Genomic DNA, 15,021 nt, shown 5'->3' with positions numbered 1-15,021 from the left:
ATTACAGAATCTGTATGGAAGCCTATACCGCCAATGTGATTTAAAAAAAGGTCATGTAAGTCATTATAATGACAAACTTTCTCAAAATTATAACATACTAGCCTATCTCAAAATAATGACATATCTCAAAATACTGACATAGTATCTCAAAATAATGCCTCTTAAAATAATGTATCTCAAAATAGAGAGAAACTTTCTCAAATAATTTGTTTTATTATTGTTGTTACATTATTTAAATGTTATTTCAGGATTAATGGGGAAGCCATTTCCACCAGTAAGTCATTATAATGAGAAACTTTCTCAAAATAATGAGATAGTATCTTAAAATAACGACTTGGCATCTAAAAAATAATGAGATAGTATCTCAAAATAATGAGGATCTCAAAATATGAGTACACATGAGTAAGTATGTTTCAAACACTATTATTTTGTTAAAATGTTATTACAGGATCTCTGTGGAAGCCTATTTCTGCCAATGTCATGAAAAGAAAAAGATCCTGTTAGTAATTTCTCAAAAGAATGACTTAGTATCTTAGAATTATGATTTGGTTTCTTATATAATAATGACAAACTTCCTCAAAAAACGAGATGTATCTCAAAAGATTGACTAAGTAGGCCCACACCATCACAGTAAACAAAAAGGGCAAATAAGATAGCAAAAACTGTTCCAGTGTTTGTCGACGTGACATCATGCTTTTGCAAAGCAGCCCATAATTTGATGAGATAAGGATATAATATAAGACATTATTGATCCCCAGGGAAGGAAATTCACACTTTTTCACACATTCACACAGCAGGACTAAGACATGATAATTTAAATGAAATAAATAAAATGGATTAAGAAATCACATCTAAACTGCAAGTCATACTGATGTTGTAGGCCTATGCACTATACATAATAAATACAATAAACATACAATATATGGAAATATATAAGATATATATAAGAAAATAAACACACAGTGTGATAATAAAAGTACATTTATATGTAATATAGGCCTACAAAGGTGAGGAAAAAAAATCTAACCTCAAAGCACATAAACTAGCTTTTTTTCTGTGGAGCTTTCAACCACATCTTAAGATCTCATGGTTCACAGTAAACAGTAATAGTAGTAATATCCAATATTACAAAATTAGTAGCATCACATATTAGTTGGCTACTACAATTATAAGAATGATAACAATACCAACAATAATAAATTAATGTATCTTGTTTTTATTATTATAGAAAAAAGGAGAAGAAGGAGAAGAAGAAGAAGAAGAAGAAGAAGAAGAAGAAGAAGAAGAAGAAGAAGAAGAAATTGTTAGGCCTATTTATTGCAGATGCGGTTTTCAATACTTTCTTATAGTCTATTAGTGTTTGAGTATTGTAGCATTTTATTTATTAACTCATAGGCTATTAACAACATTATCATCCCATTAGCATCCTGGCTGTTTTCACTGCAGATCTGAGACTCATAGCCAGCCACGGGTGATCAGGGTCTACCACATAGGAGTAACATGTACACAATGTGTCATGATTGAAAACCATGCTGTTCAGCAGCGGTGGCATCGGAAATGGACTGTACCAACAAGGAGAGGGATGCTGGAGGATCCTGGGCAGGACAAAAATGTAATTTCGCGAGGGAAACATATTTTTTGTTACTTAATGTGAAAATACAAACGCATTGTGTTTACATGTTGGGCATTTAAAATGTTTTTTTGCTGGCTGGCGATTTCTGTATTTTGCTCTCATCTTTGAATCACCCCTCCGGTGAAAGCCTTAGTGTCTGAGCGTGTGCTAGGTACTGTCATCCTGCCTGACCGCCAGGTTTTTTGGAGAGAAGAAGTTGCAAAAGGGATGTGACTGCGATGATGGCGCTGCAGCTGAAGAACGGGGATGCAGCGTACTACCAGACTGCGGATTACTGCAGAAATTATACTTCGCCGCCTGTCAGCTACGGTGACAGCAGGCATTATCTTGCCCGTTTGCCAGGTAAGGAGAGGCTTGCTATACAGGATCTCTCTTCTGACTGTCAGCAGTATTCGCTAATGTGCAGGGATGGAGACATTCTAACCAGAGACATTTGCAGATGAGGAAGGTGGATGTTGAAACCGATTGCCCTGGTTCTGCTGTCATCATCATAATGTCATATAGAGGGGTGCACCAGCCATAATTCTGTTTATCTTAGCACGGATGCTGCGATGCAAAATCTGAGGTTGTCGAGAGTCTCTATAGCCTCAATGCAATGTTCACTTTTATCTCTCTGGTATGGCAGTGAAGTGGTTTTCAGAGCAAGTGAAGAAATAGAAACTGAATCGGTGCCGCTTCCTTCACTGCATTGCTTGATCTCTTGATCTGCACAGATGGTGGTGACATGCAATTACACAGTAAGTGTTTATTCATTGCACCTGCACAGTCGCACTGTTGTTTTTTTAATGACTTGAGGCCAGTGTCATGGCTACTACATGATCCAGATGTACAGCATGAGACTGATCCACCTGGTAATATTTTTGTCATTAAACTGTCATCATCATTGCATAGACTGCATGGAGTCTTAGATTGAAGTTAGTAGAGTTTGTAAATGATTATAGTTGATTGGAAACAAAATGTGTTTTGGGCTGAAACAGTATAGTTTATTGAGGAGGGAATTTTGATAAACCATCAATCATTTACGTCATCATAAGAGTAAAAATGCCAAATATTTGCTGGACTTAATTAATCAAAACTGAGGATGTGGTTGGCTTTCTCTGTTTAATATTACCAACTAAATAACAGTGGATTTTCCAACTTTTCGTCAGCCAAAATCTCTGGTGATGGGCTTTTGTAAGTGTTTCCGATGAAGCTAAATGTCTAGTGCTATAGTTGTTTTCTATAAGGAGGAATGAATTTATTAATCAATATAGTAATAGCAGCCTAATGCATAGGCCTGGTGACTGGTGCTCAGAGTCTGTAAATGAGTACTTTTTGTTAATTATTATGGAAGGAATTCAAACCTTAAGTGCTACTGAGATTTAAAAAAAAAGTGGAACTAGGCTTTACTGTAATGGTCAAGTAAGTACATTGCACAGTACAGTAAGATATATGTGGCCTTTTTGCTTTTTTGGGTTATCTGGTGCCCAGTGAAGCAGATTGAATAAGTGCAGGAGGCATTTGCTTCTCATTGCTCCATAATTGATGTGACACAAGACAGTATGGCAAGAGAAACTCTAGAGAAAATAAAGACTTGGCCTATTTAGAGATTCTCAGTGGAGGCCATGATATTATCAGACTACAGGACAGGAATTTCTTTTGTGGTGAGGCTCTAAAACCAAGAAATCTTTAGTCAAACTCAAAAAATCTGACAAGTGAAGTTATTTAATAGTTAAATAACTTCTGAGTTGGTTTTAAAAGCAACTTCCAACTCTGGCTGATTCTTTTGAGACTTTGAAAACATTATCTCTCTACAGATATGACGAACATTACTGTGTTGTCAACCTACTGATCACTTCTGCTTCAGAGCAACATTACATAAGCCTGACTTTGACTTGCAAAGTTGATTGTGTCCTCTCAAAAAACTCAAATGCAAAACAACAATTGTTATGTATTTATTTATTTATTTTACTTTGCAGCAGGGTCTATGCTGCAGCTCTGTAGACTGCACTCTGTGGGCCTGGATCTGGGACAAAACTGACCTTGGCCTATCTAGTTATCTGGCCTATCTAGCTCACATTAAAACTATAGAAAGGTAACAGATCTTTTCTGCCTTCAGGCACAGTACTGGCTACATGAAATCATGGTGCAAAGGAATTTTACATCAGGTAGCATCAATAGGAGTTGAAGACGTGGGGAGGCAAGTGTTGGGCAAACAGTTGACAGCAACATATTCAAGCTTACTTTACATTGTAACCATATACTGTATACAGTCTATGATTGTAACTGATATACAGCAGATGCAATCTATTTTGTGGTGGCACAATGTGTACTCAAGCGAAAAGGGTCAGCCACCCTTTTGTGCTTTAAAGTGCTGCTGTAGTGAGGTTTCCGGACTGCTTTGCAGGCGGTCTCACTCAGGGTTAAGGGTTCTCGTGAGGCCGTTACTGATTAGATTGATGATGTGCAGTACTGTATGTGGAACTTGATTCGTGGATCTGGTTCTGTATGACGTTAATAGTGATTATTGAGGATTGAGAAGTTGTATAATTCAACATGTTGGTTTCATTCAATGAATATACAGTATATGAATATTTGAAGCACTAACTTCTCAAAACTTGTCCAATTCTAATACCCTTTGGGCCATTTTAATGGCTATACTATATCAATTTATTTTAATTTTAAATAGGATAGTAACATTTAAACCATGTTTTTTTTCTGTTTACTGTCACCATTTTTGGTACTAAAGCTGTCATTGCTGTGATGCATTTGCGATGCAATTTGAGTGTGTCTGAGACTTCTTTTTCTTGAAATTTGCTGTTAATAAAGCTTGACGTTCTGTTAGAGCTGCTTTCCTTTGGCTGTCCGGTCACTTCTTCTGATGCTTATTACAAATAAATCACCTTTGCAGCTCCCTATGGATGCCAGAGAATGTTTTCCAAAGGAGCTCCCAAAACAGCAAATGTAAAAGCTTTTATGAGCAGGATATGTTTAAACAACACTTACGATGCCAATGAGTAGTGAAACTGATATTTATTTATATGCAACTGCTGTATAATATTACTGTATTACTGTAATGTATAGGCAACTACTCATTCAGCCCTTATGAATCTCCCACAGTCTCATATTGCAGTTGACAGGATTATAGTCAAGCATACCTTTCTCCTGAGGTCAGCAAGGCCAGGTGACAGACAGGCAGCCAGACAGACTGGACAGACAGACTGACAGCGAACAGCAGTCGGAAACACAAACGCCTCGGGATGTTATTTTGAGTCCATGAATCACTGCCATTGGGCGTCCAATTGGATTCCAGATAAAAGCTTCCAGCACAGGGAGTTTTGACACAGCTGTTGGCCTATTACTGACCTGACAATATACTGTATGTAGCTACACACAAACAAACACACACACACACACACACACACACACACACACACAAAAATGGAGCATTAGAGCGGTAAAAATGAACATACAGAAATCAGCACATTGCCATTCCTAATATAATGCTTTTTCTTTCTTGTTTTCCTTAGACACACAAACCCATGCATGTACACACGCGCACACGCACACACACACACACACACAAACACACACACACACACACACACACACACACACACACACACACACACTGATCTCTTCCGATCAGAGACGCTTGACGATTGTCATTGCCTCTGTTTGTGTTTGTGCACATGCATGTGTATGTAATGTCCCCGTATGCATGACTGCAGGCGCTGTAGGCTAAGCCTAATCTTTCTGATGCCCACTGGAGTGTGAAGCTCCTCTGTCCGAGAATGTGTTTCCATTCGCCCATCTCTTTACATCTCTCTCTCTCCTGCCTCAGGGCTCTAAGAAAAAAAAAGAAGCTTTTTCTCTTAGTGTCACTGTACATTGGTCATTGGTTTATCACCAAGTTCCTTCTCAATGTCTGTTTGATGATCTGTCAATAGACAATATCCACTTAGCAGTCTAATCCAATGCAAATCACATATTTATCTTTGCCAAGGAAAATATATATTATTTATGTTATGTTTGCTCTAGGCTAAAAAATATTTACAGATTTCATTGAAATTTTGTGTAAAGCTAAGCAATGCTTTTTTTTTGCTGACATATTGAACAATGGCAAAACCCGTCCTTGTAAGCCTAAATAATAACCAGTGTGTATTTTGATGAAGAGACCCAAATCAAAATGCAGCATAATGAGACGCCGAATCAACAGCCATGCTAACAGCTCTGTGAGGATGTACATAGGCACAGTGGGCTTTAAGCTAAATACTAATATCAGCTAACATGTTCACAATGACAATGTTGAAATGCTGATGTTTAGCAGGTATAATGTTTACCGTGTTTACCATATCAGTTTAGCCTGTTAGAATGCTATCATTTGCCAAGTAACAGTAAACGCAAAGAATATGTAAGGTTGACAAGATAGTAATAGTTGTTGAGATATTTCAATCATGACCAAAGTGTTAGTAGACCAACCAACCGCCATGGCTAAAAACTAAAAGCTTCTAAAGATTTTCTATTATTGCATGAACTTTCATTGAAGTACTAATGTCCATACAACACTGCCTTCCTCATGAAAAGTAACTGAATTTACTTGAAAGAAATTTCTCTGATTAATGATATCTTTCCCTGTCTATAAGTAGTGTGCATGTGACTCTGTTGTCCACAGGCCCAGAGACCATGTTGAAGCCTCCACTGAGTCTCTTCCGCCATCCCCAGCAGCCTTTCCACCACATGGAATCTCTGCACCAGCTGGGACCTCCGCCAATGGCGCCTACGCAGCCTCTCGGTCCACCACCCCTTGCCCCTGCTCAGGCGATTGGACCCCCAACGATGGTTCCAACCCAGACACTAGGCCCCCCTCCAATGACTGCTACTCACACGTTAAGACATCACCCCATTACCCAACCACACAGCTTAGGCCCGCCTCCAATGGCCCCATCTCAACCACTAGGGCCTCCACCAATGGCACACACCTTGGGTCCCCCACCTGTAGATCACACACAAGCAATAGTGCCTCCAACCATGGACCTCATACAACCGATGGGGCGTCCACCTCTGAATCCTGCACAAACACTGGTGCCCCCACCTGTAGTGGCGCACGGAGCCGGTCGATTCACCCTCCCTCCCAGCCCCATGTCCTCCCCTGTTGCTCCGGGCCCAGACCCTTCACACCTGCCCCCAATGCCCCGAGGACCGGCCCTCATCCAAGCCCCGATGTCCTGCCTCATCCCTGGTCCTCTCCTGGGTCAGGCAGCCCCAGCCAGCGAGCAGCCCCAGGATGAGGGGTCTCTGCTTGGGATGGAGGAGCAGGAAGACTCTCTGGGGTTGGGGGAACTGTGTAAACCACTGTACTGTAAACTCTGCAACGTTACCCTCAACTCTGCTCAGCAGGCACAGGCTCACTACCAGGTCAGTTGAAATACCCATGTACAAAACATGTTATATTATTAAGATAAATACATAATCACAAATGTTTCCTCATCTGTCTGTCTAGGGGAAAAACCACAGTAAAAAGTTGAGAAATTTCTATGCTGGCAGTCAACAGCCTCCAGCCATCAGGATTCCAGAAGTCCTTGAGGGGGCTGGCCAGACATCCCTCAACTCAGGATCAAACGACAGTGACGCAGGCAGGCAGGTCAGGTCCAAACTCAGCACCAACCTACCTAAATGTTACAGTTTTAGTTGAGGAGGTGGATGTACTGCTGCCGATAGAGGTAGTTTCCCACTGAGGAGGCGGTAAGGAACTGCAGAGTCACTCTGTTTGTACCTGTCAGTGAAAACTCACATCATCCGCTCACCACTGAACAATCTACTGTCTTGACACATTCTGGCTGCAATAAAAAAATATTTAGCTTAATACATGTTATTGTAAATGCTACATTTTGTCAGACTTTAACATGGCTGTAATCAATATTTTTTATGTATCAAATGACAATGTGAAAGGGGTTTGTTAGGGGCTCCGTAGTTTGCTGATAAATCTACAGAGAATTATTTCCTGAATCTACAGCTCCTCTCGGCTTTACGGAAATTGATAGTAAGTTTCAGCTCATTGTTTAGCTGTCTGGCCAACAACTTTACTGTTTTGATTCACTCTCACCCCTCTCATAGTGTTCAGCTGTGCTCATCACCAAACAGCAGGTGGACAAAGTTAGAGACTGTTTAGGCACTGAATCAGATCGCAGCTTTCATCAGTGTATGTTTGACAGTTGAACATATTGACAAGTTGCACAAGCAATTCTTGTCCTCCTCCCACCTAAAAATTTATTTCTTTTCTTTGTCACTGTTTACTCCTTAACTCCTCTCACCATATACACTGCACTGCTTTGTCCTGGGTTTGCAGGCGCAGTATAAGGGGGCGACTCGGGTCATCTTGGCCACAGAGAACGACTATTGTAAGCTGTGTGACGCCTCCTTCAGTTCACTGGCAGTTGCACAGGCCCACTATAAGGGCAAGAACCACGCCAAGAAGCTACGGCTCGCTGAGGCCCAACAGAACTCCAACAACATGTAGGTTTAGAAATATAGAAAGTCAGAGGTCTCATCCTTATTTGCATTTGTCTTGCAAATCAACACAACTGAATTAAAAGCAGCTCAGAAAAATATGTGTATTTAAATAATAGAGTCATATTTTGCCTGTTCATATAATGTAAACCTCGATGATCCAATAAGGTATAGCGTATTTGTCTCCAGAGTAAAGTTACCCAGTTTGACTTCTCCCTAACATAAAGTAGTAGTCAGAGAAAATATACCTAACTAAACTTAAACACATAGCTGGTTTTGGCTTTCTTAATTACCAAACCAGCCAAGCTAAACTTGAAGAAACAGATTTTTGAACCAGACTAAAGCAATTTTGTCTCTTGTTCTGACTGTTTCAGGGAGGGCAGCAATGAGGCAGCCCCAAGAAGAAACAGAAAAGATGGCAGTGAGTACAGACTGGTGAAAAACCGCCGCAGCCCACAGCTACCTGCTTCCATGCCAGGTAAAATATTTAAAATGAATAAAGAATAGGCTTCCTAAAACACATATTCATGGTTTCATGAAAAAGTCAGCTTTTTCTTGACACTTTATAAGCTTGTTTAAGCAACAGTAGTTACATTCATTTCCCCAGTCTCTGGTTGACACTGTGAAGGACATCTAAGAATAATGTTGTAAATAATTTGCTTTTTCACCCAAAGCCAGTGCTTAATTTGTAAAGTGGGAGGTCCCAGAGCGCAGAGGGGGGGTGGATCCGGCGACTAAAAACGGGGGTTGGAAGTAAAAAAATAAAAATGACACTGCCTAGTAGCTTCTCTGACTAAAAAAACCTAAACAACGCTGTGTGTGTACATCAGGGCAATGTTAATTTTTATTTCAGAACATGCACTGCATCGGTGCGAAATGTAAAAAAATAAATAAAATACTATATGGTATTAGTCAACTTAGATGTCGATTAGTCATGTTTTATGTTTTTTTCATGCTGAATGACTTATTTCCAAGAAACATACAAGCACATCTCTGGTAAACACAAGAATTAAAGTGGTGCTTTTGCAAGACTCTTTGCGGAGAAACTCAGATTTACAGATCTGTCGATTAAATCAACTAATCGATTAGTCGATACAATTGAATGATTGTTAGTCGACTAAGAATTTCTTTAATCGAGCACCGCCCTAGTGGTCTCCACATTCTTGATCGGCAGAAACGGTTTTTGCTTGTTTGGGATCCGACTGGCCAGCGTATTTGCAAACTTTGTTGTCTTTTTGACATTTTTCCCCTGAGTTAAACGAGGCTATAACAGCAATCTCAACCAGCACAAGAAGTGCAGCGCCGCGCTGTTGAAGTTCCTCCCCTCCCTTCGTCCCTCTCCCCCCTCCATCTTACCCTGAAAATTCACCTCAAAACGCATCGAAAATGCAAACACAAGGAACTTCAATGGGGAATAATGACTAACAAAACAGATAACAACATTGAACACTACACAAACAGTAGTTTATTTTTTTCATTTAGGCGATTCATTTTTCCTGGTGACACAGGAGACCGAGAAATATAACGTCAGACTTCCTGCTGACATCAGACAACCATCTCTTTCTTGCAGTCGTTCGCTGTTTCTATCTTTCCACAGACAAAAACAGAGCTAAACTAGAGCCAATTCCCTTCCTCTCTCATCCACTCTCTTTCTCTCTCTCTCTCTCACACACACACATACACGCACACACACACACACACACACACACACACACACACACACACACACAAACCACAACGTTCGGCTGATTTTTTTGATGGACAAATCCCAAAATAGATGCACTCTCTCCTGCGGTTGCCTTCTCACTGTCTTTTTATCTCTCTCTCGCGCTCTCTTTCACACACACACACACACACACACACACACACACACACACACACACACACACAGACCAGCAATACTCTCCAATGATCCACCTATTTGTAATCCCAGATGTCTTTTTGCTTTAATTTTTGTACACTCTTGTGTATCTTTATCACACACGTAAGCGATATATCAGGTTATAATTAAGTGTGTGATGCTGGTCTATATTTAAAATCAGTTTTGATTTTTTTTTGGGCTTTGGGTGTGTCCCCAGCCTAAGATTTCATGTGAAAACCATCTAATTCCCTAAAATGATTAGTGGATTAATGAATTGTAAGCATCAATCGATTGTGTATGTCATTTATGAAGAAACAAGACTATCCATGGTAGCAGCTCTGTGAGGCTGTACGTAGGCACAGTGGGGGTTTGAGCTAAATGCTAAAACCAGCCTGCTCACAATATTCACATGCTGATGTGAAGCAGGTACAGCGTTAAGCATTTTCGCCATCTTAGCACGCTAACATTAGCTAATTAGCACTAAACACAAAGCACAGCTGAGGCTGACGGGAATGTCATTAGTTTGCTGTTATTTGATCATAAATTACTAAAAATGACTACTCAGTATAAACAAAATGACCTGATGGTGGCACCAGAGGAAACATTAAGGGAACAGCAGAGTTGAACAGGAATGTCCTCCTCAGGTAGAACCTCCAAATATTATGTTAATCTATCCAGTAGTTGGGAAGACATTTCATGCAAAACCACAAACGTGAACCTCATGGCAGTGCTAGAGAAAAACGCCAGGGAAACAGCAGATTCATTCGGATTCGTCCTCTGGACACCATGGATTTTCGTTCCAAATGTCATGGCAGTTAATCCAACAGTTGTTGATTATTTCAGTCTGGACCAAAGTGGTGGACTGACTGACTGGCTTTTCTCTGTTTTGTATGACTGTAAACTGAGCATCTTTGGGTTTGGGACTGCTAACCAGACAAAACAAGGCTCTGGCCAAGTCATATGTGCATTTGTCAAATTCTTTTATCCCTAAACCATTATTGGATTAATTAAATAAATGAAATGAAATAATTGATCATTTTTGCCAACCATTAGGCAAGGCAAGGCATTTGTATAGCAAATTTCAGCAACAAGGCAATTCAAAGTGCTTTACATAAAAACGATAGAAAAAAATTAAAAACAGATAAAATATGAGAATAAAAGTTACAGTGCAGTAAGTCCAACATTGAGGCATCTGTCCAGCTGTTATGATAAATAAATCTGCCACTTAATGTGTACAGTCCAGTAGCTACAACTAACTTCATCTCTCCTGTCTGTCGTCTCTCCTCTAATTTCTCCCTCCAGGGCCGTACTACAACCCCAGACCGAGGCAGCGCATCCCCAGGGACTTGGCCATGTGCGTGACTCCCAGCGGTCAGTTCTACTGCTCCATGTGCAACTGCGGAGCCGAGCAGGAGACAGACTTCAGGCAGCATCTGGAGAGTAAGCAGCACAAAGCAAAAGTGTCGGAGTTAAGATACCGCCACGAGATGGAGAACCTTGGCTACAGCTAAGAAACACAAGGGAGGATGGGGGAAGAGAAAAGACAGAGTGGGACAGAATAGGTGGGAAGACAAAAAAAAAAAAAAAAAAAGAGAAGAGAAGACCAAAGTGCAGCAAAGCAAATACTACCTGGTGTTTGAGGGGCATATTTAGTGAAGGGATTAGCCCAAATGGCCACCTCAAGACATTGTTGCAATTCATTTGATTTACTTACCATGTATGCTGAGAACAGGAATTTGAGAAAAATATGGATTTTTGACATACAAGTAAAAAGAAAGTCTCTTTTTATAGGCACTGAATCAGATCACATTTTTGACCCACCGTTTTTTGTTGTACTGTTTGTGGTTCCTCTAAGGCTTTGAGTGGGTTGCATTCTGACTCAGGATACAGGTAAATGAATTGCAAGTAAATCTTGAGCTTATTCAGGCTACAGGAAGAGGACTAGTGGGGCACAGAAGGCCAACATGGGACACACTTAGGAAAGACGAGGACATGCAGAGGGTTCAAACATTAAGACACAGTGCAAAATGTTGAAAATAGAGAGAAACCGGTTGGTAGAGGTAAAAGGACACATAGAGGGAAACACTGGAAAAACTATCATCATTGAGGACAAAGTTTGAGACAAAATTCTTGAGTGTGAATCAGCCCTGCAGGTATTTTTGTACAGGCCCTATAGCAGGGACTTCAGGGCCACGTAGTGACCACTGAGCCACAAATTTAACATCTTTATAACCTAACACAGGTATAAAAAAAAGAAAAGAAATCGAAAGCACTATTTGCTAATTTAAAAACACAAAGCACAACAAACGTCACCTGGTAGAAGCAGTGTTACATGAAGCTGTTAGCCTTAGCCGACCTCTCAGCGGTCCTTTGGAGTGTATTAGGCGGAAAGGTCCACCCTGGCTAGCCTTGTTTGTGCCTTTAGTGAGAATTTGGCTAAAGAGTCAATCATTTTGAAAACCAATCTACAGTATGGATTGGAGTTTTCTATATTCTGTTTCATCTCTCTTCTCGTGATGAATCCACATAAATACTAGCTAAATATTCTTAAATTACGTTATAGATGTAAATATAGGATAATATACATAAATGCTATTGATTATTTGGTTAATGTTAGCCTAGCATATATTGCAACACTCATAATGTATATAATAATTATCAGGAATCTCGTACAAAGTGTGCACTGACTGAATGTTTATCCATCAGCACTGCATTTTTGTGTGTGGATTTTACCGTAGGCCCTCTATACTAATTGTTCATTGGTGAAGTAACTCTGGTACCATCCGTCTAGTTAAAAGCTGCTAGCCTCATCATTGGGACTGTGCTGGAGGACCACATGCCAGGAGAGGCTGTCTCTGAGGCACCAGGGTTCAAGCTCAGTCTATGCCTTGACAACACAGCCAAACTGGCACTGTGATGGGAGGAAATGTACAAACACGTTGGGAACTCAGTAATGCGTGCAGCTGAAAGCATTTAACTCCAAACGTCTAATGAGTTTGCAAATTGCAAATGAACTTGTGCAGAGCTCAAGGATGTTTCTGGTTGTAAAACATATCATTTAATTCTCCCAATCGGTCTTGATTCCCAGAGGGGACATAACCAGGTTTTACTGCTGTGTGAAACGCCTGCAGAGGACTGATGTGGATTGTGTCTGGATTTGTAGACACATCTTCTTTTTGTTATGTTTAGTTTTTTTTTTACCTCGTATGAGCCAAGTCCAGCTGTTTTTGAGTGTTAAGCCCATCCTGAAAAGATCAGTTATGTAATCGGAATCAAATCTGAGTTTCTCTTTCTGTTTATTTGATTATCTGTTCCAGTTCAGTGGTGCTGAGCGGAACACAGTGCAGTCGCAAAGCATTTGGAGTTATATTGTCATAGAGTTGTTTGAAACAAACAACTCTTTTAAATAGTTATTTAAAGATCGATGATTCTTTAATCCTATAAATATAAAATAATACATATTTTATTCATGCCTCAAGAAATTATTTCATGTAGCAGTTAAAAGGATTTTCCATCTGTATATTTAGATCTCAACATGTGTCACATGTTGAGATCAAGGATAGAGATCTGTAGTTCAAAGGAAGAAAAAAAAACTTTTAAAGTGTGCACTTTACTGCAGAGCAGCAGTGCACACACACATGCACACACACTCCCACATAATTCAATCAGTCAAAGGCCTGATCGGGTAATCAGAAGTGTTATAGAGGGAAATGAAAGCAGCATCCATGGTTTGGTTAGCTTTGGGGAGAGGCAGCTGTTCACGTCTTTCATTTGTCTCTGGAGCACAAACACACACACCTGATCACATACGGGAGGACACTCAGGAGAGAAGCACTGTGACGACAACAAACTGTGGGGTTTGGGGATTTAAACATGTGAGAGAAGAAGAGAGACAAACAGAGCAATGAAAACAAAAATGCTAGGCTGTTTATTAGCCCACTGTGCTGTATGGTGTAATAGAAAAGTAACACAGATAAGCTGATGAAAGCAGAGCTGTAACGAAAGCTGTGGGTGAGACAGCTAGTCAAAGAGTTCTTCAAATGTAACTGTGTTGCAGTCTGTTAATAGTACTCCTCCTCCTCCGAGAAATAACACGCTTTGTCTTACATGAAAGAATGGGTACCAAAACCTTTTATTATGTTGGCAGGCTCACACTCCAGTGGAGCTACTGAACACCTTCAGCAAATGCATGAAATAATAAACCGCAAAGGAATGAAGGAAATGAGGAGATCGTAGAAAACTATCAAACTATTGAGAGGCATTGCCTTAAGAGCCTTTAAGATAAGTATCCTGGAAACCTTTTTGTGTCTGTTCAGTCACATGTTTGGACTCTCTAAACCAGTGGTTCCCGAACACTTTTGGCTTGGGACCCCTTAAAATATCTACTTGAGATCCCTCATTACAGGTTATGGCCTTAGTGTGGACAGTGTGATTTTTCCTATAATAAAATTGTTTCTTTGAACAAGACAGGAAACTGCCCTGGGGCCCCAAACCCCCCAGAGGCCCAACAAGTCCCAAATTCTGATTGCTGATGGGATTTTGTACTTTGATAAATTGAGAAGTTGTGGGAAGTTTGCACAGTTAAAGTACATAAACTAAGGCAAGTTTTGCATAATAAGCTAATCTTGTCCTGCCCTGTCCTGTAGAGGAACCCTATGTCAAAAACCTCATTAAAACCTTTACATGTATTTTTCTATTTCTATTGTGCTCACATGTTGCATATATCTCCCTAAAGTTGTGTTTAATCACATTACCTATAACTCAGACATGTATAACCTCTTTTTTCTCGCATTTTGTGGCATTTTTCAGCTTTATTGAACAATTTATAAAGCAGACGGAATACAAGGGGAGGGAGAGGGTTATGATGTGCCACTAAGTTCCCTGGCCTTATCCTCAACGTTGTTGAATGTTGTGGTTAGGTTGCTTGCATTGTAACCATTAGTCTACCAAGCCGCTCGCCAGGTGGTATGATTCCAGCATATCGTTGGTTGGCTTGATTGGCTTCTCAGTGTCTGGGCAATTAATGAAGCTATCATAG

At 40.2% G+C, this 15,021-nt stretch overlaps 1 protein-coding gene across 1 annotated transcript; it reads left to right on the top strand.

Moving 5' to 3' along the window:
- Positions 1-1,367: 1,367 nt before the first annotated feature.
- zmat3 (zinc finger, matrin-type 3) lies at positions 1,368-12,181 on the top strand. The gene is made up of 6 exons (XM_028587961.1): positions 1,368-1,975; positions 6,288-7,030; positions 7,116-7,256; positions 7,962-8,128; positions 8,497-8,600; positions 11,286-12,181. The coding sequence occupies exons 1-6, from the start codon at positions 1,852-1,854 to the stop codon at positions 11,492-11,494; spliced, it is 1,488 nt and encodes a 495-aa protein (XP_028443762.1). The 5' UTR covers positions 1,368-1,851; the 3' UTR covers positions 11,495-12,181.
- Positions 12,182-15,021: the final 2,840 nt, after the last annotated feature.

The sequence above is a fragment of the Perca flavescens genome, chromosome 9 (assembly GCF_004354835.1).
Source record: "Perca flavescens isolate YP-PL-M2 chromosome 9, PFLA_1.0, whole genome shotgun sequence".
NCBI classification, from domain to species: Eukaryota; Metazoa; Chordata; class Actinopteri; order Perciformes; family Percidae; genus Perca; species Perca flavescens.
Note: the sequence above shows the minus strand (reverse complement) of the source record. Positions and strands in the feature narration are given on the sequence as shown.

Coding starts and splice junctions, on each gene's coding strand:
- zmat3 (XM_028587961.1), top strand. CDS start 1,852: ATGATGGCGCTGCAGCTGAAGAACGGGGATGCAGCGTACTACCAGACT. Junction 1,976..6,287: donor TTATCTTGCCCGTTTGCCAG/GTAAGGAGAGGC, acceptor TGTTGTCCACAG/GCCCAGAGACCATGTTGAAG. Junction 8,129..8,496: donor CAACAGAACTCCAACAACAT/GTAGGTTTAGAA, acceptor TGACTGTTTCAG/GGAGGGCAGCAATGAGGCAG.